Source organism: Delphinus delphis, chromosome 9 (assembly GCF_949987515.2).
Source record: "Delphinus delphis chromosome 9, mDelDel1.2, whole genome shotgun sequence".
NCBI lineage: Eukaryota > Metazoa > Chordata > Mammalia > Artiodactyla > Delphinidae > Delphinus > Delphinus delphis.
In genome coordinates, this window is record NC_082691.1 from 16,181,787 (window position 1) to 16,207,116 (window position 25,330).

The window sequence follows — 25,330 nt, forward strand, 5'->3', positions numbered from 1 at the left end:
GGAGAAAATTTGCAGGCAAGAAGAGAATGCCATGACATATTTAAAATGATGAAAGGGGGGAACCCAACAACCAAGAATACTCTACCCAGAAAGGATTTCATTCAGATTTGATAGAGCTATCAAAAGTTTTACAGACAAGAAAAAGATAAAAAGGGTTCAGCCCCACCAAACGAGCTTTACAAGAAATGATACAGGAACTTCTCTAAGTAGAAAAGAAACGGCCACAACTAGAAATATGAAAAATGAGAAAGGAAGAATCTCATTGATAAAGGCAAATATACAGTAAAAGTGGTCAATCAAGCAAAAGCTAGTAGGAAGGTTAAAAGACAAAAGTAGTAAAATCATCTATATCCACAATAAGCAGTTAAGGATATCCAAAATAAAAAGACATAAACGTGATATCAAAAACAGTAAACATGGGGGTGTGGAGTATAAAGGCAAGGTTGTTAAAGTGCAAAGTGTTTGACCTTAAGAGATAAGCAACTGAAAATATTCTATATATAGATTGCTACATATAAACCTAATGCTAGCCACAAACCAAAAATCTATAATAGATACACACATGAGAGAGAAAGGAATCCAAACATAACACTAAAGACCGTAATTAAATCAAAGGGAAGAGAGCAAAAGATGAAGCAAAGGGGTGGCGGCCAGGCTCAGCGGCCACGGCTCACGGGCCCAGCCGCTCCGCGCCACGTGGGATCCTCCTGGACTGGGGCACGAATCCGTGTCCCCTGCATCGGCAGGCGGACTCTCAACCACTGCGCCACCAGGGAAGCCCTCCCAGTTTTTTAACGTGAGATAAGGCACCTTTGCCACACCGTTCTCATAGGTCAAAGTGAGATAATAATACCACTGACCCTCAAGATTGAGAAGTATAAATGAAAGAATACGAAAAAAATATTCAGAACAGTGCCAGCAAATCCTCAGCAGATTTGCAGTAGAAATACCCTACCTACATCTTCCTCCTGTCCTGCCAAGTCACACGACACCTGGATCTTCCAAAACCCCACTTTCCTGCTTTCTTCTAGGTGACATGGTCAGGCAGACAGGAAAATGTCACTGCTGGGCACATCCATATTTTTCTCCCTCTGGGCTTGTGAGTTGCTCTTAAGAGATGAAATACATTCTTTATTATTTCCACTTTCTGTGTCAGATGTTTATGGGAATTTCCCTTAAAAAAATTTTTTTTTTTTGTGGTTGGACATGGGCAGTTAAAGTTAGAGCAACCTAAAATGTCATCTTCCAGAGCAACAGAAAAACAAATAACATATCCTGTATGAAGAAGACTTTGAAAATATAGTTATACACTGGTATTTGCAGAAACCCAAGGAAATTATGACACATCAGATGTTTGTCATCTCAATAAAAACCCCAGTTTGAGTTCACTTAGGTGAGAAACAAAGCAAATTTGAGGCAAGAAAATTTTCAAGCGCCCAGTTCAGTCCTTACCATAAACTTCATAGAAGAAGCTGTGGCCACTGACTACAGTGCGGTGGGACCCACAGCACTAGAGGTGCCGACAGAGCCTAACAACTGCCTCTGACGGGGCTCTGCCCCATCACAGCCTTCCCACAGGAGCAAACTCAGCTAGTTCCTGCCTGAGCTCCCAGCCTCTGCCTCACTGTCTCTGCTACTTTCCTGAGCTTTCCAGGAAGCCATCTTCGCTTGTCCTTATACATCAGGCCCTATCTTGAGCAGCAAGCATTTCTGACCATGAAGTTCCCAAATCTTCCTTTAACACAACTTCCCAATGAACTAAAGTCTTGTCTGGGAAGGAGTAGACACGGGCTTCATTTATCATATCACCATCCAGAGATTTCCAGTAACTGGGAATCGTTCAGGCTGAGGGAAGGAATCACTGCGTACCAGGACTCCTAGACTTGGTACATATATATTACCACGCGTAATTATTACAACTCCCCTGCATGATAATCATTATCTGCCCATCTTATAGATAAAGAAATTAAAGCTTAGAGAATTAAAATGATTGGCCAGAGACAGGAAGTCTATGCTTTTTTAACTGGACCTTGAGGCTGTCCTGAAAATTTAAGGATCACAATTTTATAACAAACAGAATACTCGAGATAAATTTGGGATGGAGCAAGTGTCTTTTTTCTGGGGGAGCAGCAGGATGTTTCCTCTCTTCACATTCAAGGCTGTTCCAGCCTGACTTCATCAGAGTAGAGGTCTGAGCTACTGAAGCCAATAGATGAACCCATCAAATTGTGAGTAACCCTCGGCTCTGCCTATGAAGAGAGTCAGAAGATGACCCAAGAGAGGAACAGCTAATAATTCTGTGTGTGAGAGAATTCTCTATTAGTGTTCTCAGTTCTTTGCACATATTAAGTCTCTTAACCCACACGGTAACCCGGGAGGCCTCTTCTGTTACTGTCATGAAGCCACTGACTCACGAGGTAAATAAGATACTACTTGTCTCAGGAATCTGTCCAAGTCACACAGCTGGTACCTGGCACAATCGGGTTGGACCCAGGAAATCTAGCTCCAGGGTCTGTCCTCTTCATCATAAGAGGATAAAAAGAAGTACTATGCATCGTTCCTACCTCCATGGAGAAAATAAAAGTCACCTTTGTGGAACACTCACTGGCACAATTTATTATTTTATACTGAATCAGGTGAGCAGGATTTGAGTCATTGCAGGCTTCACAGAATATGTGAAATGCCAATAAGTTAGCAATGTATTTTCCAAAGTATAAAATAATAAAAATCTATTGTTTTCTGATGGCACCTCTCAAATAATTGTGAAGCAAAGGGCTATCCTGTAATCCATGCATTCTTTTTATGCAGTACATACTAGGCACCCCCTGGATATCATTTTGCATCTGTGCCATGAGTATTCCCTTATTTATTTGATAATTTCCAAAGTCATGGCAACATATTCACCCCCATCATCCTGTCTACTAAATATTCCAGTCCTATTTCTAATTCAGGGAAGCCATGGAAAGAAAGAAGGGGGAGTCACAGGAAAGACTGACATAGAATCAGTCTGTCAGCCTTTCTCTTCTTGCCTCTGATGCAGGCAACCTTTTCTGATTGCATCCTGTCTGTTTAATTTCTGTCCATCTTATTCACTCAGTGTGGGCCGCCATTAATTTCTTGAAATTAAATAGGGCGTTACTGGTTACCTAAACTTTGAACACAAGCTAAGGTAGAGAGCCAGACCTTAGAGAAACCAAAGGTCTGAAAACATAAGCCCTTTTGAGACAGAAACTCGAGGACAAGCTTGTCAACCTACTTCTGCTCCCTTCTTGACATGGTTGCTGAGTACCCAAAAGTGCCTCATAAAGCAGTATGAGGCGTCCAAAGCAGGACCCCCTGTGTCACAACTTAGAGGAGAGGTTTCCAGTAGGTTCTTACGTGTCGGACTAAATGGTGAATAACAGGGAAAGATTTACATTGTGTTCAAAGGGTAGAAAACTAGGCAGCCGTTGAAAACAACGTGTTGTGGATTTATTAATAGAATTGAAAAATACCCACAATACAATATAAAGTAAATTCATGAGGATATAACAATCTATTAAAATTATAGAGGTTGTATTGATAGAAGAATTTAAAAAGAGAAGAGGGAGTTCTCCAACATCTTAAGAATATCCTTGAGAAAACGAACGGTTTTATTTCTACTATGTACTTTGATAACCTAACTTTACTAAATGAGCTACTATGGTTTTACTGTAAAAAAAGTAACTTTCTCTTGTTTGATAATAGTAATAACAAGATTTCCTAACATCACTGAAGACTCAGGATGTGCCAGGTACTGATATCTGAGCATTTTCTTCATGTAATAAGATAATGTAAGCCTCCTAAAACCTCTGAGAGATATGTATGCAGTCAAGGTGGAAAGTGAGGCAGAAGAAGCTTAAATAATTCAGCTCATGTCAGATAGGGTAAGTGGTATTGGAAGGTGTTGACTTATCTTTAGTCATTAGAAATAGCATTCACATAGTTTAGTTAAAGCAATGTTGCTTACTATCATAAGTTAACCGAGAGAAGAGAATATAAAGCCCCAATGCAAATCCCACTTAAATGTGTATTTATGTAAATAATATCCAGCAATCCCATCTCTAGCCATAAAAATGTACAGAAAAATTCAAACTGAAAGTAAAGGATGGATGATGCCTCTTTTGTCCTTCTTTATATCGTACTTTACCCATTTTCTCTGATAAACAAAGGTTACTTATGTGAGTTATCACATTTACCAACTCCACGTCTCTGAATGAGTCTGTTTGCCACTATCCTCACTGGTCACATGGAGATGTTCATAACAGCTCCCTCACAGGCTGATTAAGAGGATTAAATAAAATTGTAAGAGGACATTTAGAACCATGCCTGACAAATAGCAAGTCCTCAATGGATATTAGGTACCATATTAATTTTAAAGATTACCGTTGCATATTAAACAGAATATTGCTTTTAAAATACTCCTGCATGTGACATAAAGTTCATGAGACTGTTCTCAGGTCCAGGTTGAGTGAAGCTGATTTCCATAGATCACTCTGTCTCACAGATCCACTAGCAATTGTAATCTAATCCCTTTTTGAAGGCACCCTGATTGTAAACAAAGTATGATTTCTCTGACTGATAATTTGCATGGTAACATCTCAATTAATTAAAAAAAAAAACAAAAATACCCCAGTGCTTGTGCACATGGCATATTAAATAATGTCCAGGATGGCTTCCCTGGTGGCGCAGTGGTTGAGAATCCGCCTGCCAATGCAGGGGACACGGATTCGATCCCTGGTCCGGGAAGATCCCACATGCCGTGGAGCAACTAAGGCTGTGTGCCACAACTACTGAGCCTGCGCTCTAGAGCCCACGAGCCACAGCTACTGAGCCTGCGTGCCGCAACTACTGAAGCCCGTGCACCTAGAGCCCGTGTTCTGCAACAAGAGAAGCCACCACAATGAGAAGTCTGAGCACTGCAAAAAGAGTAGCCCCCGCTTGATGCAACTAGAGAAAGCCCTTGCGCAGCAAGAAGACCCAACACAGACAAAAATAAATAAATAAAATAAATAAATTTTAAAATAATGTCCAGGAGATGTTCTAGTGTCTGATTTTTTTCTGTAGCATTACAGAAAAATAAAGGTTAGTTTTCATACCTGAGTCCTGGCTCACCAGCCAGTTACAGAAAGATAGACATAGGGAAAGAACACAGTAGGGATATTTCTGTAGCAACGTTACATATGTACAATTTCTGTACATATTTCTGTAGCAATGTTACTACAGCATGGAATTTCAGGGGGATGAGGGGAGTGGCTGTGAGAACTGCTCCACCCCCAGGTATACGCATTCGTCTCGGGGTTTTCTTTCCAGATCGTGAGCCTACTTAGCCCACCTGCCCAGCACTCAGGGGCAGGAAAACCCCACGAAACCAGAACTGCTCATATCCGTAGCAGGTCATGAAGAACCCTAGAGAACTACCCGACCTGATCCATCGCTTCTTCCGAGACACGAGATCCAGCCCGGCTCTCCTGCCACTGGCCTGAGACTTCCTGCCAACAGAGCCCTCAATTTCTTACCTCCTCCCAGGGAGCCAGTCTGGGGACGGGATGGCACTCCCGGAAGCGATCCTCTTCTCCTCCCTCTGGGCTTGTGAGTTGCCTCCGAATCATTTCAGTCTACAGGAGAGACTGAAGAAGGTCTTTATCGTTGCCTCTTTACATGTCATTTGTTTATGGGAATTTCTCTTCTTTGCTTGCAGTTGGCCTTGGGCAGTTAAAGTCGGAGCAACCTGAAATATCAGTTACTGGAGTAAGAGATAAGAGTGTAGTTATATCTTGCAAGGTATCCTCTCAAGACTTTAACAACGAATACATCCACTGGTACCGGCATAAACCAAATCAGGGTATGGAACATCTAGGATACGTCGTAACAGCCGCTGCTCCAAAAAACTTAGGAGGGAAGAAAAACAAGATTGAGGCCAGAAAAGACGTCCGCACCTCCACTTCTACCTTGAACATAAGATTCTTAGAGAAAGAAGATGAGGCCACGTACTACTGTGCCTGGTGGGTTTATGTCCACAGTGTTAGAGTTTCTTGGGTAACACACACAAGAACCATCTCCAGCTCTGTGCCTACCCACATCCTCAATACCAGCAACTACTGAGGCTGCACAGCTGAGAGCCCCGCCTAAGTCTCCCGTTAAAGAGAGCGAGTCGCATGTGATATTTTTTTTTACTATCCAGAGATTACTTGAAAGTTACATGGCTTATCCTCAAAGAGGAAATCACCCATTGCCAGAAAACACGCTGGTGGTATTACATCTTATATCAACGTCACAACACTGTTGCAACGTAATTCTCACTTTTTCCACTTCAATACTAATAATTTGAGGCTTAGCGAGATAAAATGACTTTTTTTTTCAAGCCTGCATCTGACATTAATTAATTAATTTATTTTTGCTGTGTTGGGTCTTCGTTTCTGTGCAAGGGCTTTCTCTAGTTGTGGCAAGCGGGGGCCCCTCTTCATCGCAGTACGCGGGCCTCTCACTATCTCGGCCTCTCTTGTTGCGGAGCACAGGCTCCAGACGCGCAGGCTCGGTAGTTGTGGCTCACGGGCCTAGTTGCTCCGCGGCATGTGGGATCCTCCCAGACCAGGGCTCGAACCCGTGTCCCCTGCATTGGCAGGCAGATTCTCAACCACTGCGCCATCAGGGAAGCCCCAAAATGACTTTTTGAACCTCCAAATCCCATGCTACTTCAACTCTCTCAGGCCATCCTGAATAAGTTCAGAGTTTGGTTACTCCCTACATATTTGGGGTGAATGTGGGATGGGGCTCTTGCCCTCCCTTGCAGGAAGGGGGTCACTGTTAACTCCTCACTCAGGGTTTGTGTGACAGCCCGACCAGGGCACTTCCTTTTGCACAGGCCTCTGACCCCCAGGGGCATTAGGTGATCACACAACAAGGTGGAGACTCCTGTCAGGATCCTTTTCCCCGGGATTCTGCTGTGAACCTGCAGAGCACCACAGAGTCCATTTATTCAGGCTGCTGCTCTCTCTCAGACACCGTTCTAAATCCTTTAGGTCTAATTTTTCTCATGTTTGGGACAATCCGTTGACATCAGTGCTGTCATGATTCACATTTTACAGGTGATGAAACACAGGCATGGAGATGTGATTTCTTTTGTGGTAATAGTTACCGAATGGGGGAGGAAGCCTGCAGCCAGATGGGGAAAAAATAGTAGACTTTCTTCAGAAAGCATGCAAACAAGAAGACAGTGGACAAAAATCTTTAAAATATTGGAAGGGAAAACTGACATCTCAGCAAAAATATCCTTCGAAAGTCAAGGAGAATTGAAGAATTCTCAGACAAAACAGAAATTGAGGGGTTTCATTGCCAGCCCACCTACTCTTAAGAGATGTTAAAAGAAGTTATTCAGGCATAAAAAATATGGTATAGGTCAAAAATTTGAATTTCCATAAAGAAATGATGTGCATTATGAGTATAATAAATGAAGGTAAACAGTAATCCTTTAAATGTTTTTTTTTTTTTTTTTTGCAGTACGCGGGCCTCTCACTGTTGTGGCCTCTCCCGTTGCGGAGCACAGGCTCCAGACACGCAGGCTCAGCGGCCATGGTTCACGGGCCCAGCCGCTCCGCGGCATGTGGGATCCTCCCGGACCGGGGCACGAACCCGTGTCCCCTGCATCGGCAGGCGGACTCTCAACCACTGCACCACCAGGGAAGCCCTAAATGTTATTTTTAATTGCACTAAAATAGGAGTTGGCAGACATTTTCTGTGAGGACCAAAGAGTAATGATTTTCAGTTTTGTGGGCTGTGTAGCCTCTGTCCTTCAGCTTTGGCACGGCAGCATGAAGTCACTCTCCTTTTAGACCTTTAGGGACACGGAACTGCTATGACAACAGGGAGGGTATCTGTATTGAGAGGTCACTTTGGGAATTCCCTGGCGTTCCTGTGGTTAGGACTCAGTGCTCTCACTGCCGAGGGCCCGGGTTCAATACCTGGTTGGGGAACAAAGATTCCACAAGCAGTGAGGCGTGGCCAAAAGAAAAAAAAGAAAGAGAGGTCACCTGCCAGGAGCTGTGGCCTTTAGTAAAGGGACACAACTGTCTGTCAATGCAAATCATTCATAAGTCATCTTTAATAGGAAGAGAAAAAAAATTTTTTACTTGAGCTAACCTGAAGACAGCCTAGGAGACACAGATTCAAGGACCACAGCTTTTCTGTCAGTAATTAGGATTAGAGTCGGCAAGGTGTGAAGGGTGACTCTGAGCTGGCAGCTACGAGCAGGTACTGTTTTTGAAAGGGCTTGTCGTGTCCTTGAGTTTGATACACTTCAGAAAATTCAAGTTCCCCGTAATGCAGGAATGTGCCGGAAAACACATCCACAATGGAACCCGGCTCCATTTGGGATGCCTCAAACAGTTTTGTTTCTGTCAGAACAAAGGACAGACATCGAACAGGACAAGGGCACACTTCATCAAGGTCTCAGAGAGACAGATCAGTATGTACATGGCGACTCAGCTTGACCTCGGTGTCTGGAAAGGAAATCTCATCTTCAAAGGAGTACAAGCATTGACCTCATAGGAAGGGAAGGGCATTCATTTGTATCTTCAAAGTGGACATCCTAAATAATCTGGTAATGCATTCTTTTTTTTCCCTTGAATGGTTAAAGCGAATGTGCAATATATGTTTGACAGGCCATAAGACAGGTTGTTCTAGTTAGCACAAAGTTCAAGCCAAATGAGGTATAAACAAGAATGACTTCCCCATACCTCAGTATGTGAACATGTCTTCCATCAATACCTACCTATCTTAGTTTGGGTTCCCCAGAATAGATGACTTGGGATATGAGTATAGGTAGTTTATTTGGGAGGTGCAGGCAGTAAGGAAAGGAAACATGAAAGGCAAGGCAGATGACACTAGGTCGCTACAGGGAGCATAACAAGGGTTCAAAACTGAGTGATGGGGCTTCCCTGGTGGCGCAGTGGTTGAGAATCTGCCTGCCGATGCAGGGGACACGGGTTCGAGCCCTGGTCTGGGAGGATCCCACATGCCGCGGAGCAACTGGGCCCGTGAGCCACAACTACTGAGCCTGCGCGTCTGGAGCCTGTGCTCTGCAACAAGAAAGGCCGTGATAGTGAGAGGCCCGCGCACCGCGATGAAGAGTGGCCCCAGCTTGCCGCAACTAGAGAAAGCCCTTGCACAGCAACGAAGACCCAACACAGCAAAAATAAATAAATAAAAAATTTTTTAAAAAGAATAAAGATGTTAATCTGAGATCACAAAACGATCTTTATTTAAAAAAAAAAATGAGTGATGAATTGTGTAATGGATTTCCTGTTATGCTCTCCTGTTTTGTGGACTGGCTATGTAAAAAGAATAGAATCTGTGGGACCCTAAGCGATCTGAGTCAACGTGGTGGTGAACCAGGGAATCTTGCTAAGAGTCAGAATACTGCAAGGAAGTACTTACAGAGTAGAAAAATGTTCATGGTATCATATTAAGTAATAAAGACAAAGCACAACCTTAAGTATACGATATCATCATATCTATGTGAAACAAATTTTTTAAATGAACAGAAATTAATCTGTAAGCGAATGTACCAACTGTTACCAAGTAATTGTCTCTGAGCGATGGGACAAAAAACGATTGTCTTCTCTTCTGTTTGTATTTCTTTATGATCCATACTGAGGATGCACTCATTATATATTAGGAAATAACAATGGCTTTTGTTTTTAAGGTATATTAAGGCACTACGAGGACACAGCATCTCTAAGGATCCCATTTAATGGTCACATTCAAAAATAAGAGAATATGGGGCTTCCCTGGTGGCGCAGTGGTTGAGAGTCCACCTGCCGATGCAGGGGACACGGGTTCGTGCCCCGGTCTGGGAAGATCCCACATGCCGCGGAGCGGCTGGGCCCGTGAGCCATGGCCGCTGAGCCTGCGCGTCCGGAGCCTGTGCTCCACAACAGTGAGAGGCCCGCGTACCGCACAAAAAAAAAAAAAAAAAAAAGTTTATTTGAAAATACTGGAAAAAACTAAACATTCTCCAACTTTCTCCTCTGAAATATTAAGTATTAAGTAAAGGTGCTTCTTAATCCTCTTCCCTTTCCAAGCTCCCCTACACAACAGACCCAATTAGTCCCCTACTTCTTTCCAGCTCACATCTCTAGATTCTTTTTCACTTGGATATTTATCTACTTGGAACTCAATTTATATGGTATGAGGTAGAGAGTTATTTTTGCTTTTTCCAACAGGGTAATCAATAGTCCAAAGCTTTTTTAAAAATAATCTATTATTTCCCTATTATTAAAAAATACCAGATCACTGGGGCTTCCCTGGTGGCGCAGTGGTTGGGAATCCGCCTGCCATTGCAGCGGACACGGGTTCAGGCTCTGGTCCGGGAAGATCCCACATACCGCGGAGCAACTAAGCCCGTGAGCCACAACTACTGAGCCTGCGCTCTAGAGTCCATGCTCTAGAGCCCGCGCGCCACAACTACTGAAACCCACGCGCCTAGAGCCCATGCTCCGCAACAAGAGAAGCCACCGCAGTGAGAAGCCCGTGCACCGCAACGAAGAGTAGCCCCTACTCGCCACAATCAGAGAAAAGCCTGTGCGCAGCAACGAAGACCCAATGCAGCCAAAAACAATAAATTAAAAAATATATATACCAGATCACATTTTAATATCAGCGTACACTTGGACCACCTTCTGGAGGATTTCTGTGTTATATAAGTTTCACTATTCTTACACCTTTATGCTACTATGTCAGTAGCTTTGTAATAAGTGATAAAATCTTCTATGCTAAATGTCTCTTCACCATTGTTTTTAAAAATATTTTTCAATTATCTCATATTTATTCTTCCCATTAGAATTTAAAATCAACTTATCTAGTCCACCCCGACATTTTACAACAAAGAACAAAAAATAAAATGTTATCATAATTCTGGTTGGAATTGAGGTCAATTTATATACATGCTTTTAGGAAAGGTTAGCATCTTTATGACCTTGAGTTTTTTCCTTTACAAATATGGTATATATCTGTTTATTCAGGTTTTACTTTATGCCCTTTAGTAAAATATTATACTCTTCATCTAGTTTTTGTAATTTAATAAAGGATTTTGTAACTCTTTACTTTTTTGTATTTTACTACCTTCATGGATCTTGAAATATAGACAACTCCTAAAATACTTTATAACTCTCCTCATTTTCTTGGAATAAGGTAAAACAGAGGAAAAACTATCAGAAAGGAATTGAGTGGGCATCATTTATGTCTACAATGGGTGCAAAGGGTGTTTGACAGCTCCAAGTAATAATACCTTTGAATTTTCAGTTAAAAATCCCTTTCTAAACGTGATTTTCATTCAGGTCTTCCCCCATTGTGTTGGGGGTTCTGAGCTGCTGTGAATGAACAGTAGCCCACCGTGGCTTCCTCTTACTTTCATTGTCAGGGCAGAGGCAATGATTGCTCACAGGACTGAGGCCGGAACCAAGTGGATCTGGAGTGGACATGGGGATACTCAGGCCCTATCCTGTCCGGGTCCTGGCAGTTGGACAGCTCATCTGTATTCAGAGGAGCACTCAGCTGCTTCTGGCAATTTCTTTTCCCTCTGATCCATATTGAGTGACATAACATTACAGGACAGCATCCCAAGAAGACATCTTTCAACTTATCAGAGAACTAGGCTTAGTTTTTAAGGTTTAGTTTAAATAAGGAATCTATTATTTCAGAGAGACAGAATGCTACAAATTTCTTCTTTCATCCCATGAAAAATAATAAGTCATCACAGGACTTATTTTCTCATTTGACACTGCCTTTTTAAAAATCATGTGGCCCAATGGTAAAAGTGGTTTAGGAGAAAAGAAGAACTTTGTTCACAGTGCTCAGTATATTTGTGTTGGCATATTTGCATTTTCAGTTACTGAAGCATTTCCTCCTTTCAGAAATGCATTCCCTAATCACTAATGGAGAAGCCCTGGTGTTTGTGAGAACAAAAGAGACTTTCTTTGATGCAAACTCAGCAGTTTCAACACAACCGAACACCTGGAAATAAAAAAAAGCCTTAATTCTCTGAATACTTTTCCTGGTAATTTAGAAAAGCAGTTGGTTGACCAGTTGGTGCTGAACTCTTCTTTTCCTGTTTTTATCCTTTTCATTTTCTATCCGTGCTTTTTAAAGTTTATGACTCGGAGGAAAACAGACATTTGGGTCAATTGATTTGAGGAAAATCTACAAACTATCAGATGCCATGAAACCTACGTTCAGGGACGTTCGAAAGAACTGGAAGATCAAATTGACTCTACAAAGTTTTTTAACTGCTGGTCACGTCATGAAGCTAGGAGAAGGCTGAGATTTTTGTAGGCGCTCTAACCATTGTGATAGGTCAGGTTGGATCAAGATATTTGGAGGAGGAACTAAGCTCATAGTAACTCTCCCTGGTAAGTAGCTTTTCTCTATTTTAACTTAATAGTGAAAAATTCATAGTTGCTTTTTAGAAAAAACAAAACAAAACAATTTAGGGTTCCCCCTTATCTGACTGCCACATTCTTGTCCTCAGCATCTGAACAGCAATTTTGCAGCTACTGGTCACTGTATATGGAAACAAAACTCTCTTGTAAATGGCTTTTCCTTGCTTGTTAGTAGTTCAAATTCTACTTTTAGAAGTTCAACTTTTTATCCAAAAAAGAATAGACTCAGGGTAGAAATTAAAGTATTTTGAGGACCATGTCTGTAATCCGTTGCTGTAAATTATTGGTTCAAAATGCTTTTCTTATAGATGGGCTATTTTTTAATAGATTTTTAAAAAATTTTTATTTTTTCTTTGTGTCTTTATTTTTGGCTGTGTTGGGTCTCTGTAGCTGTGTGTGGGCTTTCTCTAGTTGCAGTGAGCAGGGGCTACTCTGCGTTGCGGTGCACAGGCTACTCATTGCGGTGGCTTCTCTTGTTGCGGAGCACGGGCTCTAGGCACACAGCTTCAGTAGTTGTGACACGTGGGCTCAGTAACTGTGGCACACGGGCTCAGTAGCTCTGAGGTATGTGGGATCTTCCCGGGCCAGGGATCAAATTCGTGTCCCTTACATTGGCAGGCAGATTCTTAACCACTGTGCCACCAGGGAAACGCTATGGATGGGCTTTTAAATGAGAGACAATATTTACCTCTTCTCTATAGTTTGAGATAAACATATTGCTCCTTTCTCCCAATAACCTGAAAAAATGACATTATTGGTTTTCATCTCATCCTTAACAGCAGTGCAAAAAAATTCTTATAGTAAATGACTATAGAACATCGATAAATCCCACTTCTTGTTACTCTAGCTTCTCAGACATAGGCTGAGATCAGCTGAAATTCATGCAGTTACAACTCTTGTTACATTGCCTGGATGTGGACCAGTTTCATGGGATTTTTGAGCTCAGTGAGCCATCTCAGCTCCAAAGTCCATGAAAAGGGTCTGCATGGTTGTGTATTCTCATTTGCTCCTTCTCTCAGCAAACATTTATTGAGGACACTTTCTGTGCTGGATGCTGGAGATAAAAGGGTGAACAAGACACAGATAGGACAGGTCCCAACACTCAAACAGCTTCCAGTCTAGTGGAAAAGTCTTCTAGATTCTGGCTTGATTGAGCCCCATATTCTTTGGTCCGTGGCTGCCAGAGAGGTAGGAGGTCTTGCATTGATGAGCTTGTTTCCTTTCTTAATTGATGTAATACCTATAAAATCCATATACTTTGTTTACTGGAAGATTTTGATGAAGTGGCCACAACCATCCCATTAAAGGGAATAATAATATCACCTACTGTTTACTGAGGACCAGACGCCAAGATAAGTAGTTTCAGTGCCTTATCTCCTTCCTCAACAGGAATCCTCTTCTTCCCATTTCATAGATAAGGAAACTGAGGTTTAGAGAAGTTCAGTTACTTGCCTAAAGGCACATGACTAGTTACTGTGGCAAAATTTGGGACCCAATAGCGACTTGTTGATTCCAAAGTGCAGGGTCTGGACCATTATGTGATGTTAAACGTCATGTTTTTATATTCTGAATATTTAATCTTTTGTATTCTGGCCTTTAAAAAGGATTTTGTAATTGACTACCTAATTAGTAATAGCTCATAATTTGTATTAATACTCATGTGTGAAAATAATGCTTCTGCTTCTAATCATGGCACCGAAAGGACCTTGCTCCTCCCAGAAAAGATCATGTAAGTCATACTGAATATCCAATTATTAAATACTCAAAATATAATTCTTAGAGTATCTTTATAGAATGGCAATTCATTTTGACACCATTTCACTCAATTTTCCTTCTGTATTGGCATCAAATTTGCTAAAAATATTGAATCTGGTAAAAGAATTATAGCATTTATACTAAATTGCATAACTTAGAACTGCTTCTCCAGACATGATGGGAGCGAAAAATACCAAATACACACTATTCTATTTAAAATAGATAACCAACAAGGACCTATATTCTGCTCAATATTCTGTAACAACATAAATGGGAAAAGAATTTGAGAAAGAATAGATACATGTATATGTGTAACTGAATCACTTTGCTGTACACCTGAAACTCACATAACATTTTTAATCAATTATACTCCAATATTAAATAAAAATTTTTAAAAATAGTGCAGGAAAGGTGGTACCAAATGCTTGAGAAATACCAAACTGAATAGGATTCTCTGATGAGCAGCGGAGGAGTTTATTTCAATGCCCTTGAAACCATAAGGTTATTTTCAGGTAGAAAGGAGCAGTCTTTCAGCAATGAATAGCTTAAGAGGCCATCATTAAAAATTCACACTCTGCCGCAACTCATCTGGTCTACTGAATGAGGATTGGATTCCGGAAAGAAGTTACTTTAGAATTAACCCAGATACCTACCTCTCAATACATATATATCACAAAATAGCATTTATTAAATTATCAAATACATTATTCCTAGTTCAACTTTGGAAATTAAAGAAACATTAACTGTATACCCTAAGCATGATCCGATTTTATACATGAAAACCCTTTAAGGGAGGATATTTAGAAGATTTAGGCAAAATGGTGAGAAAAGATAGAATCATACTCTCCAGTGTACGTGAGGGGAGATGGGAGCAGATGTAACCCAAGATGCCCAATAAGAGCAGGTTCAATTTTTCAATTCTTGATCACGTTCATACCTAATGCGCTTTTGCTTGAGTTCCACCTTTGTTTATTGTTAGCAGGGCCATTTTTAAAATATATTTACACAAATATTGAAAAACTATGGGCATAATTTTAAAGCAGGCCGAGAGGGAGCTTTCTACAAAGGCTTTTTCGATAGTGGGCTAACACATGGCAAGAGCGTCAAAGTGTTTGGTTCTGGAACACAGCTCATTGTTACAGGTAAATATTCTTTAAATTCTGTAGTAAGGTAGGGGAGGGAGGCAAGCAATACAGGCACTGCACACTGCAGTGCTGGTGTTGGCCCAGAATTCTTGGATTTGATCCCTGTTTGGTCACGAATCAGGGTGGGGTCTCTGGAGAGGTCGGTGACTCCATCCAGGTCTGGCCACAGATTGGACCACACAATCATCACAAATTGCTAATAAAATGATAATGATAATAATAATAATTATAACCTCATTTCTGTAGCATTTTTAATCAAATTGCTTTTCAGATCTTGTTTTATTTTGGTCTCACTTCAGCACTGGTAGGGATGATGAACTGATTTACATTAACATCATTGTTTTCAAATAAATAAAGGCTTTAGTTTACCTGATTAGCTCAGACACAGAACTTGTTAAGAGCAAAAAGAACCAGGAACAGAGCCCTGGTCTCTTGAATAGCAGGCTGTTATAGTTCCACTAGGATTTGAAGAAATCAGAGAAGCTAAATTAGTCTAAAGTTTTTGATATGGGTTGAATCACTGTGGAGTTATTACATAAAAATTTTCGGCGATGGGACAAAACTTGTGGTCACAGGTAGGTATCAGAGGAATGCAATTTTTTTCAAGTTTTTGGAGGGAGGGAAGAAGAAGTTAGAGTAATAGTTAAGAATCTTTAGAAAAAACAAGGCTGTGATGGTATTTAAATGTAGAAACCTTAGAAGTGGTTTTAAACAAATCTGTATAGTAAAGGACAGCACAGATAACACTGTGCACATACTGTGATAGGAATTAGTTTTGTGTCCATGTGGACTTATACAAAGTGCTCATACGTATGTAATTATTATGAAAATGTTTGACCCAAGGCTGAAGTTTGCTATTACAGGTAAGTTTTGTGAGTTGACGTATTACTTTTCTGATGGTGAAAGGGTGTTGTCAAGGAGCCTGGGCTTTGGCATCAGGCTGAGCTGGAGCTCCAGGTCCATCACTCACTGCTTACGTGAACTTGGAGATGATTCTCTGGCCTCAGTTTCCTAATCCATAAATGGGATAACAGTATGTATCGAGCAGGGGTTGTGCTGGAATTGAATGAGACAGTGTGAATAAAGTACTTTGCACATTGGCTAACTCATCCTAGGTGCTGGATAGGTGTATCTACAACTTATTCCAGGAGAACTGTGTCCAGTATAGAGTTATTTGCAGCCTATAATATTAACAGAACAGATATTCTCCAGTGAATACAGTTGTACTTCTAACTGCTCAAATGAAAAGTTATTTTACTGTCCACTCACACAAAAAGATTGAATTTAGACATACTTTTTTCTCTTTAGCAGAATTTTTCCTCACTTAGCAAGAAAAATGAGATTAAAATGTGTCTGTTTTTCATTTCTGTTGTTCTGTGTTTGTAAACATAGATTATGAACACTTTAGGCACATAGAACAAGAAAATAAATCTTAATCCTTTATCTCAATTGCTATTATCTCAACACCAATATTTATTGCCTCTAAAATTTATAGGCAATAAGTTTGAGTTTCATACTCATGTTTATAAGGAAAAAAATTAAATTCATACAGAAAATGATCGATATGTAAAATCAATTAAATGTAGTTAGAAATGTCATAAATTTGAAATTCTTATTTAAATATAAATTAGCTGTAATTAGTTATTTGATTAAAAATGTGACAAGACAAAATAGAACGTGTAAATCAAGATCAACAAAGTACATATACAGTTGGAGAAATTTTTAGTGTCATTATTATAATCAATCGAATATTATTTGCGCTAAAATTGAGATGTATAAAATTAAAATAAGCACACTGTGAACTAACTATATTTACAGTATGAGTAAAAAATCAACATTGTTTGCTTACTGATTTATGATAAAAATCAGGAACTTGGCTACAAAGGCAGAAATTCTCAAGAATATTTTTCCTTTTCTGCTCAATGGAGAAATCCAGTTCTTTTCTTAAGAAATTGCCCATTGAATTATTAAACTAAATCCAAACTAGTCAAAAGACAATATCAGTAAAGCATTAGTGTTTCAGTTGAAGATCAAATTGGAAAGAGTTCTAACATTTATAATTTCAGTTGTTATATTAACAATAAATGTATAATCAAGAACATTCCAGCATTCGAGTGACATCCTTTGCAAACTGTGATGGTTTTGTACATATCTTGACGTTATGTCTGCAAGAAAACTCGGGAACCATAACTTTTAACATTACACTAATTATATATACTCTTTATTCAGCAGAAGTAAACACAGAAATATTTGAGCTTGAAAACAGTTCAGCAGCCCAACAGGGTAGACTCAAATTTGGGGGGAGACAATAAAAGTCAAAATATGGTGCCTTCTTAGTCATGCTTCAACTTCAAATGAAATTCCAAAATAAAATGCGTTCTAGATGAACATTTTCTAAAGTGGAACAAAATTCTGTAAGTGCATTACTTGGTAAGGTAAATATAAAAGCATTTCCAAAAATAATATATTTTAACAGAAATATTGGAAGTATTGCTGTTTTACTTCTAAACTCAAGGCAGTGTTTTGGAGGTGCAACTTTAATATTGCCCTCCTCAAAAATCTGGAGTGGTTCAGATGTGACATTGAGAAGTTGTACAAAATTAGGAGAACTTCTTCACTTCAGAACTGAGCTTCAAAATAAGGAGAACTTCTTCACTTCAGAACTGAGCATGGGACCCACATTTGAAGCTCAAAATTCAACTTGATAGATTGTCAGATACAGATGGAGGTAGAGTCCCATTAATACAAGTAACTGTATATTGTTTTTAAAATGATAACCCCCTCCTGACATTTATTTATTTAGGAATTAAGATAAATATGGTGCATTCCAGAATCAGTTGAATGAAGAATGAGGTTCCACAGAGATGCAGAACATAAGAATGTATTAACCAGCCAAAGAGAGCGTGTTAACAAAACACAGGATAGGAAAGGGAAATAGCTTAGAAGTGACTAAAGATTCTTACCTGTCGAGAGACCATCAAAGTTACATGGTCTCCTCCCCCAACCCTACCACCCACTCTCATCCCCCTTAAAACAGGCTCCACTATGATAGAACAAAAGAGATTTAAGAAGATGAATTTGTTCTTGAATGTTCCAAGCATTGATATGGGGCAGTTTTAAGTCATATTCCAACTTAGCAAGTGGAGAAGGAACCAAAGCCAAGGTGCGAGCCAGCCTCTGTTTCTGAACAGCTGTGACTTTGGGCAGGTTATATAACCTCTTGAACATCTCTTCCCATTGAAAATAAGAGCAATAATGAGTACCTAGACATCTACTGTGGATGAAAGGCCATGATGAGAACTAATTCAATGGAAGCTTTTCTGCCTTTTACTGTAAGCTAGGTTGTTCCAAACCACACAATATTTATGTTTCTCTAATAATTTTCAATTCTATTCCATTATCCCCTACAGATAGAAGCCTTGATGGAGACATGTCTCCCAAGCCCACTATATTTCTTCCTTCGATTGATGAAATAAACCTCCATGAGGCTGGAACACATCTTTGCCTTCTCGAGAAGTTTTTCCCTGATGTCATTAAGGTCTATTGGAAAGAAAAGAATGGCAACAGAGTTCTGGAATCCCAGCAGGGAAATATCATCAAGACTAATGATACATACATGAAATTCAGCTGGCTGACCGTGACTAAAAAGTCAATGGATAATGAACTCGTATGTATCGTCAAACACGAGAATAATAAAAGAGGAATTGATCAAGAGATTCTTTTCCCTTCAATTGAGAATAATAAAAGAGGAATTGATCAAGAGATTCTTTTCCCTTCAATTAACAAAGGTATGTGATTATAAAGAAACATAACCTCCCATAATTCTTTTTTCAAAGAAAATACCCCACATTGACGATCAAGCATTAATGAAAAACAAATATAAATTGTTAAATGTTGTTACATTTAATGGTAGCATAAATGTCCTGCTATTTCCCCACAAAATTAAAATTGTATTGGCTTTGAAGCATAAAAAAGAAAAAAATTTACTGAAGCTTTTTCAGCTCAGTTTTATCATCTGAAATATAAAGGTCACAATGATGTATTTTAGGGTTGCTGTATAGATTAAATGAAACAACGCATGTCAAAGTACCTATCAATTTAGCACACAATAAATGCACAAAGAGAGATTCCATTTTTGATGACCTTACTTGATCAGGAAATAAGAACAATCACACATCTTTCAAGAAGGTTCCACTCAGCAAGCAGAGTTCCTCTCACTTCACTCTTACTTTACTCAAAGTAAAACCCAGAAATAATGAGTTATTAAATGACAAAATGGTGTTCGTATGAGGAAGCCAGATCATGGCTCAACAAAATGTAGAATAATTACTGCTTCATGTTTATTATGGTCTTAGGTTTTTGAGGTTTGTGTTTTACCTACCACTTAAGCTAAAATTTTGTAATTGAAGATTGGGTGAGCCTTAAGTGTACAGACTTAACTCCCATTTTACATAATGAATGTATTTCTTGCCATTGGTAAACGCCTCTCAAGAAACTTCTCTTGCAGCCCTAGCACGTGCCGGGCCTGGAGGGATGTGTGGATGAACACTCTCGGGTGAATTACTGTCCCAGGATGATGCAGTACAGTAAAGAGAATATACACTTTTCCTAATCACTCAGGGTCTCTCATGATTCAGGCATGATGTCCCAAAGGAGACCTTTTGATGCAGATGTTGTGCATATCCACACAGTGTGGGCAGAGGGCTGGCTGTACCTTGGCCCTGGCAGTGGTCCTGTAACTCACTGGACTCGGGACTTAATGACCTGAGTGTTCACCTAACAGACCAAAGGACCCAGAGTGCCCATCAGAAGAAACCATTTTGTTATCACTTCTTTTCTCTGTGGTTAGGAAAACTTTTTAAGCAGTGGCAACCAAGCATAAAACAAAACTGTGCAGAGATTTTGGTGTGTAGCAGTCTGAATTTCTGAAGCAAGTTTTTATCTTCTCAGATCGTGAGTTCATCCAATGATCAAATTACATCCGAGCACTTGCCTTGGCTTTGTCCTGGGGCTGCGATGAAGAGCAAATGAAATAACGTCAGTGAAAATGCTTGCTTTCCAAACCATAACACTGATGTATTTATTCATGCATTCATCATATTTATTGATATGCTTTTCTCAAACTAACTAGAGTAAGATTACAAAAACAACCCTAATTTTCTATTTCTACAGCTAAGAAACAGAGGGGAAGCAAATACGCAAAGTGTAAGTTTAACATAACCTTGGGCTTAAAGGTCTTATTAGGTTTTGATTTTGCTAGTGATCAGGGAAAAACAAAATGATAAGTTCCATGGTGATGACGATCATAAAGGAGAGAAGTTCCAGTTCATAATGTGTTTTACTTGGCACTCCATTTCTGAAATAAATGTCTTCCATGGGCTTCTCAGTGCAACATAGCAAATGAGGGCATTTCTGTCAATGTCATTCTACACTAAACTCCTAATGCTGTTTCATAGAAGTTTTTGTTGGTGGTTCTTTTTGCTGTCTTAATGAAAGATAAAAATATAACATGGAAGCACAAATCAGTGAAGTGATCTTGAAGGCTCATAAAAGTAATCTGGTCCAAGTTCTTGATTGAGAAAGAGAACTTAGGATATTCACACAAATTTTATGATGAAAACTTTTTATGCTATTGTTTTTACCTCAATCAATGCATGGTGATAAGTGATTTTTATTTATCTTATAATAAATAAATTCGCTGAAAGGAAAAGAAAGAGGTTTTTAAGACATATTAATGTCAGTTCTTAAGTATATTTTAACATCTAACAAGAGTGTACTAACATTTTCCTTCTTGGAATTTACCCCAAAGTCTACACAGGTTTACCCTCTACCTGAAAGTAGATTGTTCCTATGAAACCTTTCCTAAGATGAAAGGCATAAAGCAAAGAAGCAATCATCTTAAGACAGATCTTGCTAACAGATGCGCAAAGTAAATGGAGATAAGGCACAGATGCTCACAGATAACAGGTCAGAGCTATGGCAGCTTGATGCTGAAATGCTGAGTGTAGTCCCTTGGCGATGCTGTTCTTGTTGCTGGAGCGCCCGCTGCCTCTATCATGGCTGGCTGCAAAACAAACACTAAATGCTATTTTTGCTTTTAACCTTTTCTCGTAAAAGTGAAAATCCTCTTCAGATTTCTTTCTGTTAGCAAAAACAGGTACTAATGTAGGTCTTTCGTAAAAGCGAAGTGGCGTAAACTTTTGAAAAATAGGGGATACTTGTACCTTGAAGCCATTTTTTAGAGCAAACCAACTAAAGAGCTCCCTGAACCATATCATAAACTAGAACCGTTATCATATGTACAAAAACACACCTAGGAGAAAAAGGATAAACCAAACAACCTCTGTGTCTCTGATTTCCTCCATCCAACAGTCTATTATTTTTTTAAAGAAATTTTGTTTTTGTATGAATGTAGGAGAAAAAGGATAAACCAAACAACCTCAGTGTCTCTGATTTCCTCCATCCAACAGTCTATTATTTTTTTTAAGAAATTTTGTTTTTGTATGAATGTTTGCCTTTTTTTTTTCATTGTAGATAAATACACCTTTCACCTCAGGTTTTCATATTAACTAGAAATATGATTTGGTCTCTCTCTCTATCCTGGAAAGAATTGAACTGAAATGCTGAGCTCCTGTAATAAATATTTCATTTGTTAAGAATAATTAAGATCTCTGGAAAAGAAGATGTTTTCAGTGTCCACCATGGTGGAATTATGTTGTCTCTCTATAGATTAATTTCTCTTATTTCTATGGATTATTTTTTACAAAGTACTTCCCACCTACTCTATCTCATTTAATCCCCCATGACCATCCTTTGAATGCACTCTGTCATCACTGATATGACTTATCCTCTAATCTTTATTCCTCTTTCGTACCGTGCAATACCCCCAAATACAACTCACTCCAGTGTCACTGGGGAGTTAAAGGAGATAGTGCATATGAAGTATTTAAGCAAGTACCTGGCACAGTAATAATCACTCGCTAGCTATTAGCCTCATTTATATTGTTATCCTGATGTCCACAAACTCCACAACTGCAGAAAATCACATACATGAGTTGGGGATACTGGGGGTATGTGTGATCTGGAAAGGTTTCACTTCTTTTTTTTTTTGATGGGAAATTTACCTAAGCCAGACTCCTTCAAACATGAGATTCTGTTGTAGATTCTGGGATTGGATGCATCCGTTTGGGGAGCATCCCTTCACGTCAGCAGTGGGCGCTGAAGATGTAGAGCAGCCGCTTTTTCTGACGATTTGTCGTTTGACAGTATTTCCTGAACGCTTTGGGGTGTAGGAGATGCGAACACAGAAGGAAACCAAGATGGTCTTGGATATTACCCTCCAGTTGTAATAAAGAAAAACAAAAATGTACCCTTCATGAACTTGAACGTCCTCAGATACAGAAAACAGTATATGCACTAGATCTACTGAATTACATTGAACCAGACCATCTATTCCCAGATTGTGGGCATCTTATTTTTAATGATTCTCTCCTCTCTCTGCAGATTCTATCAGTCTGTCTATCCAGAGACACACACAGAGATGCACACTGTCAAATAATGGATATAACCAATTCACTAATACTTGCTCTTATTTCTTGTAGAGGTCACTACACATGCCTGCGTGAAAAAAGGAAGTGGTAAGTTTTTGTCTAGGTTTGCCTTTATGTCAGGCTGCAGCACATTTTTTTCCTCTGGATAAACTGAACTTTTGAACTTCCTTGGTTTAAGGGAGAAAAACCAGAATGTCTGGATGCTGCAGAAATAGACTGAGTGATAGTTTAAGTAAATCTATCATCATTTCCTAGGAGTCACCTTAACACAGTAAATGCCGGTTTTGGTGTGACGTGACTCTAAATTAGGGGGTGCAGTGATAGGTTCCGAATTATTTCAACAGTGGATTTCCTCCACTTGTGTGGCTTGTGTTTCTAATGACTAGGGAAACGTGGTATCAAGTTGTTTGTAGATTTTTTTTTTTAAGTTTTAGCCCTTGCTAGTACCTAATACATGAACTGACACTAACTGAGAACTTCGTATACACAAGGTGTTGTGCTGTGTCTTGCCTACATATCCTGTTTACTGCTTCTAATACTCCTAGGAGCTGATACAATATTTTTCCCTCACTTTACAGATGAGGGCAGTGAGCTACAATTAATTAAGTCCCTTGTACAAAGCCACACAGCTCTATCTGCGGATTCAACCCAACCCATTTGAATCAATGGTGCATGCGCTTACTCAGTTCTCTATCCCTCCTCTAAGATATAAATATAGAGCGAGAATCCCAAGGTCAAAGCCCTGAGACAGAGTGGGCAGGGGTGTAAGAGCGTGGGCTTCTGCTATCACAGACTGGACTTTAACCCCAGTTCTTTCATTACTAGTTGCATGAATATGGGTAAATTCCTTACATTTTCTGAGCAATACAGTCATCATCCGCCCATAGGGAACAATTACACCCTACTCAGTTATTGCAGACATAAGGTCACATATGTGGAATAGGGTGTCCATTTAGCTAGCACAGAATCAGTACTAGTTGGTGGTCCTTTCTCCCCACATGAAGGTTCTAAGTGAATTTAGAAGCACTGGCTCTGGCCCTGCTGATCCTTCTTTCGTTCCCCCTATCAGGGGGCCTGGAACTCACCTAACACCTGAGCTGACTGAGGGCAGTGAGTTCTGAGCACATCACCTCCTGAGATCCCTTTCCACACCAAGTGCTGGTGATTCTGGAATTCTGACTCTATGAAGATGAAGCGTGGGAAAAGGGAAATTTCCCCAGAAACGGACTCAGCCTTGTGGTCCATTCAGTAGCCAAGTCAGGCCCGTCATCACTGTTGTTAATTATTTCTTCACATCATATATGTCTTTGAAAACTTGATAGGAGAGGAAGTGTCATTACCTAATAACATCCTAGCCACCATGAGAGATGTTAAAGAAAATACAGGTGACTGAGGCATGAGATCCTAAAGTTTCAGAGAATTTGGATTAAAATGTTTATTCCACTTTGTGCAATGTTCTCTTTACTAAGCCCCCAACCACTCCACTGTGAACACCAGCAGATTTCCCTGATTTGTACCCCTCATACGAATCTCATTGATACTTCTGACTGTGATGCGTTCCCCCATCACTGTGTTTTAGCCTCTCAAAAGAACAGGTGAAACTAACCAAGATGTCTTCTCCTAGATTCCCTGCAGCTGCAGCTCACGAACACCTGTGCCTGCTACACCTACCTCCTTCTCCTCCTCAAGAGCTTGGTCTACTTTGTCATCATCTCCTTCTGTGTGTGTAGAAGAACAGCCGTCTGCGGCCATGGGAAGAGCTCGTGACAGAGGACACCACAAAGGGGTCACCTTTCCTTCATCATCTCTTGTCTCTAAAAGTGTCTGCTGAGGATCTAGCTGGGCTTCCTTTCTGGGTTTGGGTTATTTCAGTTCACATGTGTATTCTTCTATGTGCCATTATTGTGTAAGGGCTTTTCAAACCACTGGGCAAGCAGACAGTTTGACTCCGTAACAGGGAATTCTACCATTACTCAGGGCAGGGCCCAAGGCTGGCCCAGGGGAGCCTCTCCCACCACTGTCCCCACAACCTCCTCAGGTCCTCCTGCCCCTGAGTCCTCGTGCCTCCTGAGGGCACACAGCGGGCAGCTCCCCTCTCTCCCTCAGTGCCTCCACCCAGACCACGGCCCACACCCTCCCTGCCACCCACCCTGGGGCCACCAGCTTTGCCACTTGAATCCTGTCCTTTGATTTTCATAAGAGACATGAAAAATAAAAAAAACAAATCAAAAGTCCACTTTTGTCTGTGTATTTTAATCTCATGAAATCTAACCAAGGTAAGGAACAGCATGACAACCGAGCTATCAAATCCAGTGCTGGTTGTAATAATGGTCACACCGCATTTCTGAGTCTTTCCCTGAGGTGCTGATCTAGTCCTTTCTTTGGGGCACTGGCTCCAACGGCACCCACCGCCAAACGAAGGTGC

General features: G+C 40.2%; 1 protein-coding gene across 2 annotated transcripts; it reads left to right on the forward strand.

The window, feature by feature from the left end:
* The first annotated feature begins 5,390 nt into the window (after positions 1-5,390).
* TARP (TCR gamma alternate reading frame protein) lies at positions 5,391-25,133 on the forward strand. Of its 2 annotated transcripts, XM_060020225.1 has the most exons (5): positions 5,391-5,610; positions 5,720-6,023; positions 15,291-15,352; positions 18,766-19,143; positions 24,530-25,133. In XM_060020225.1, the coding sequence occupies exons 1-5, from the start codon at positions 5,568-5,570 to the stop codon at positions 24,670-24,672; spliced, it is 930 nt and encodes a 309-aa protein (XP_059876208.1). In that variant the 5' UTR covers positions 5,391-5,567; the 3' UTR covers positions 24,673-25,133. The 2 variants fall into 2 exon arrangements, with proteins under 2 accessions (XP_059876208.1, XP_059876207.1); XM_060020224.1 differs by lacking the exons at positions 5,391-5,610; positions 15,291-15,352 and having other exon boundaries at positions 5,859-6,023.
* The last annotated feature ends 197 nt before the right edge of the window (positions 25,134-25,330 follow it).

Coding starts and splice junctions, on each gene's coding strand:
- TARP (XM_060020225.1), top strand. CDS start 5,568: ATGGCACTCCCGGAAGCGATCCTCTTCTCCTCCCTCTGGGCTT. Junction 5,611..5,719: donor CTTCTCCTCCCTCTGGGCTT/GTGAGTTGCCTC, acceptor CTTTGCTTGCAG/TTGGCCTTGGGCAGTTAAAG. Junction 15,353..18,765: donor AACACAGCTCATTGTTACAG/GTAAATATTCTT, acceptor TATCCCCTACAG/ATAGAAGCCTTGATGGAGAC.